Source organism: Stegodyphus dumicola, chromosome 1, assembly GCF_044657685.1.
Source record: "Stegodyphus dumicola isolate Sdum_Otavi_A_Nest chromosome 1, ASM4465768v1".
In the NCBI taxonomy this organism is placed as follows: domain Eukaryota; kingdom Metazoa; phylum Arthropoda; class Arachnida; order Araneae; family Eresidae; genus Stegodyphus; species Stegodyphus dumicola.
In genome coordinates this window covers 152,185,739-152,188,114 of record NC_140768.1, presented here as the reverse complement: position 1 = coordinate 152,188,114, position 2,376 = coordinate 152,185,739, and the positions used below count along the sequence as shown (strand labels likewise).

The window sequence follows — 2,376 nt, the reverse complement described above, 5'->3', positions numbered from 1 at the left end:
CACTGTTTATAAAATTTATTTAAAGATTAGATTCCCCAATTAAGCATCTTGGTGTGTTCGTACAGAAAGGCAAAAGGGATATAAAAAGCCACTTGAGGAGCTTACCCATTAGGCACGTAGGCCAGGGGGGGCTGAGGTAAAGAACTGAAGTTTTATATTCAGTTACTTTCATTAAACGTAATAATTAATAAAAATAAGAAGATGGACCTGTAATAAAATAATAATTAAAAAAATGTTTAGTTTGAGTGACTGAAAAGTACAAGGGATGATCAAATGAAAAGGTACGAAACGACACGGTGGGTTCAAATGTAGACTTTATTCAAAATATACACCATAGGCCTGAGCACAACGATCCTACTGATGAACAAGCCGCAGGATTCCTTATTCCCAGAATTCCTGTGGCCGTGACGAGACCCAGTCCTTCACAGCGTCCTTGAGTACGTCGTCCGAGTTGAAGCGCTTTCCTTTCAGGTGTTTCTTCAGTGGACCAAACACATGGAAATCGCAGGGCGACATGTCCGGACTTTAAGGGGGATAGTCCAACGTCTCCCACTTAAACTTGGCCAGTTCCATGTGTGTGATTCTGGAGACGTGTGGCGTCGGAGTGTCTCACAGTACACATCGGAGTTAATGGTTTTTCTGTACTCGAGGAATTCCACCAGTAGCGGACCTTGAACGTCGAAAAAGACGGTGAGCAACACCTTGCCTGCTGACGGCACGGCTTTGAACTTTTTAGGGGGAGGTGACGACACATGCTTCCACTGCATGTTGTCCCGCTTTGTCTCTGGCTCGTATTGCTGGCACCAGGTCTCATCCCCTGTGACGATTCGCTCCATGAAAGTGGGGTCTTCCTGATACCGAAACAGATGTTGCATTGCTAACCCCATACGCAGTTTCTTTTGCTTGTCGGTGAGCTGCTTCGGAGCTCAAGCGGCACATACCTTCCGATATCGCAATCTGTCGTGAACAATTGTCCACACGGTTCCATAGCTGACATCCACCTTCACAGCCAACATTCGCAATGTGACACGCCGATGACTTCTGAGTAGGGGGTCCACCTTGTCGATGAGATCGCTCGTGATGACAGTGTATGCCTGGCCTGGTCTCGGGTCATCACCCGCACTCTCACGGCCTGCATGAAAACGGGCACTCCATTTTCTGACAGACTTGTCAGAGACACATTTCTTCCCGTAAACTGTCACCATCCGGCGATGAATAGCTGCCGGTTTCTCACCTTCCGCTGTCAGAAATCGGATAACACCTCGCTGCTCCTCAGTCGTCGAATTTTGCAACGCGAACGCCATCCTGTCCTCGTACGGACTTCGCATCATTTGGACGCCCTTTTGATAAGAGTCTCTGCTCTCTCCTGCGCATGCGGGCGCCCGCGCATGCTCCGATCCCAGTCAGAGACTCCAATCGCATCCCGAGATGTTTCGCTACGTTCTCCCATAGCGGAATATGCAAATATTTAACTGTTACGTTTTTACGTCGTTTCGTACCTTTTCATTTGATTACCCCTTGTAATATTAATACACGCAACCTAAGAAAGTAATACGCATATAATGAATAAAACTAGTTTTACTTATTAGTCTGTTATAATTATGAATTCATTCCTGCATACACTTACTTAATCAGGGGTTTGCTCATATAGTTTTGATTTTAGAATACACAACGCAAAAATTCAAGTTTTCACAGTTATATTTAGTTATGTTGTTGGTGAGGGTTTTGACTTAATGAAATTGAACAACAGATTATTCGCCACATTAAGGTAATGATATAGTTCGAGCAGAGTAGAAATTATACACCACAACAGGAAAAATTGATGACATTTCTCGGTCAGCATGATATACTTCTGTGGGAGAAATAAATTTGTTTTCATATTCTTTTAAAAATAATATAAACTGTTCTAAATCATCAAATCCTGTAGCGCTTATATCACATTTATAAATCTCTTTTAATTTTTCTACACAGACCTTTTGTTCTAAATTCGACAAATTTAAATAAAAAATTATTTTAAAATTTTCGATATTATTTTTACAAACTTTATTTCTATAAGAAAGTTCCGCTGTTATATTGTCACAAATAACATGCTACTCTTTAAAATTGGAAAAAAATTGGAATTTTACCCAAAAAAAAAAAAAAAAAAAAAAAAAAAAAAAAAAAAAAATTGTAGGCAGTCTATTTAGGCCTAGGTGAGTATGCAGGTATAATTTTACTAAGCTTGCACAAACCGTTTCCATTTTGTGAGTGTGTCCGAAGCGAACACACTGAGCCGCACGAGCTGCGATAGGTGAACATTGCTGTGAAGCACGTATTACAGTAAAATACTTTGTCTGTGTTTTAAAAACAGTAGAATGTGATATCTGTAGCAGATTT

At 41.0% G+C, this 2,376-nt stretch overlaps 1 protein-coding gene across 1 annotated transcript; it reads right to left on the bottom strand.

Annotated features, from left to right (window-relative positions):
• Positions 1–926: 926 nt before the first annotated feature.
• Positions 927–1,304, bottom strand: LOC146999339 (protein GVQW3-like). Its single transcript, XM_085820695.1, has one exon. It carries the CDS (start codon positions 1,302–1,304, stop codon positions 927–929), a length of 378 nt encoding a protein of 125 aa, XP_085676821.1.
• Between the last annotated feature and the right edge of the window lie 1,072 nt (positions 1,305–2,376).

Excerpts from the sequence above, each read along its gene's own strand:
- LOC146999339 (XM_085820695.1), bottom strand. The coding sequence starts at position 1,304 with ATGGCGTTCGCGTTGCAAAATTCGACGACTGAGGAGCAGCGAGGTGTT.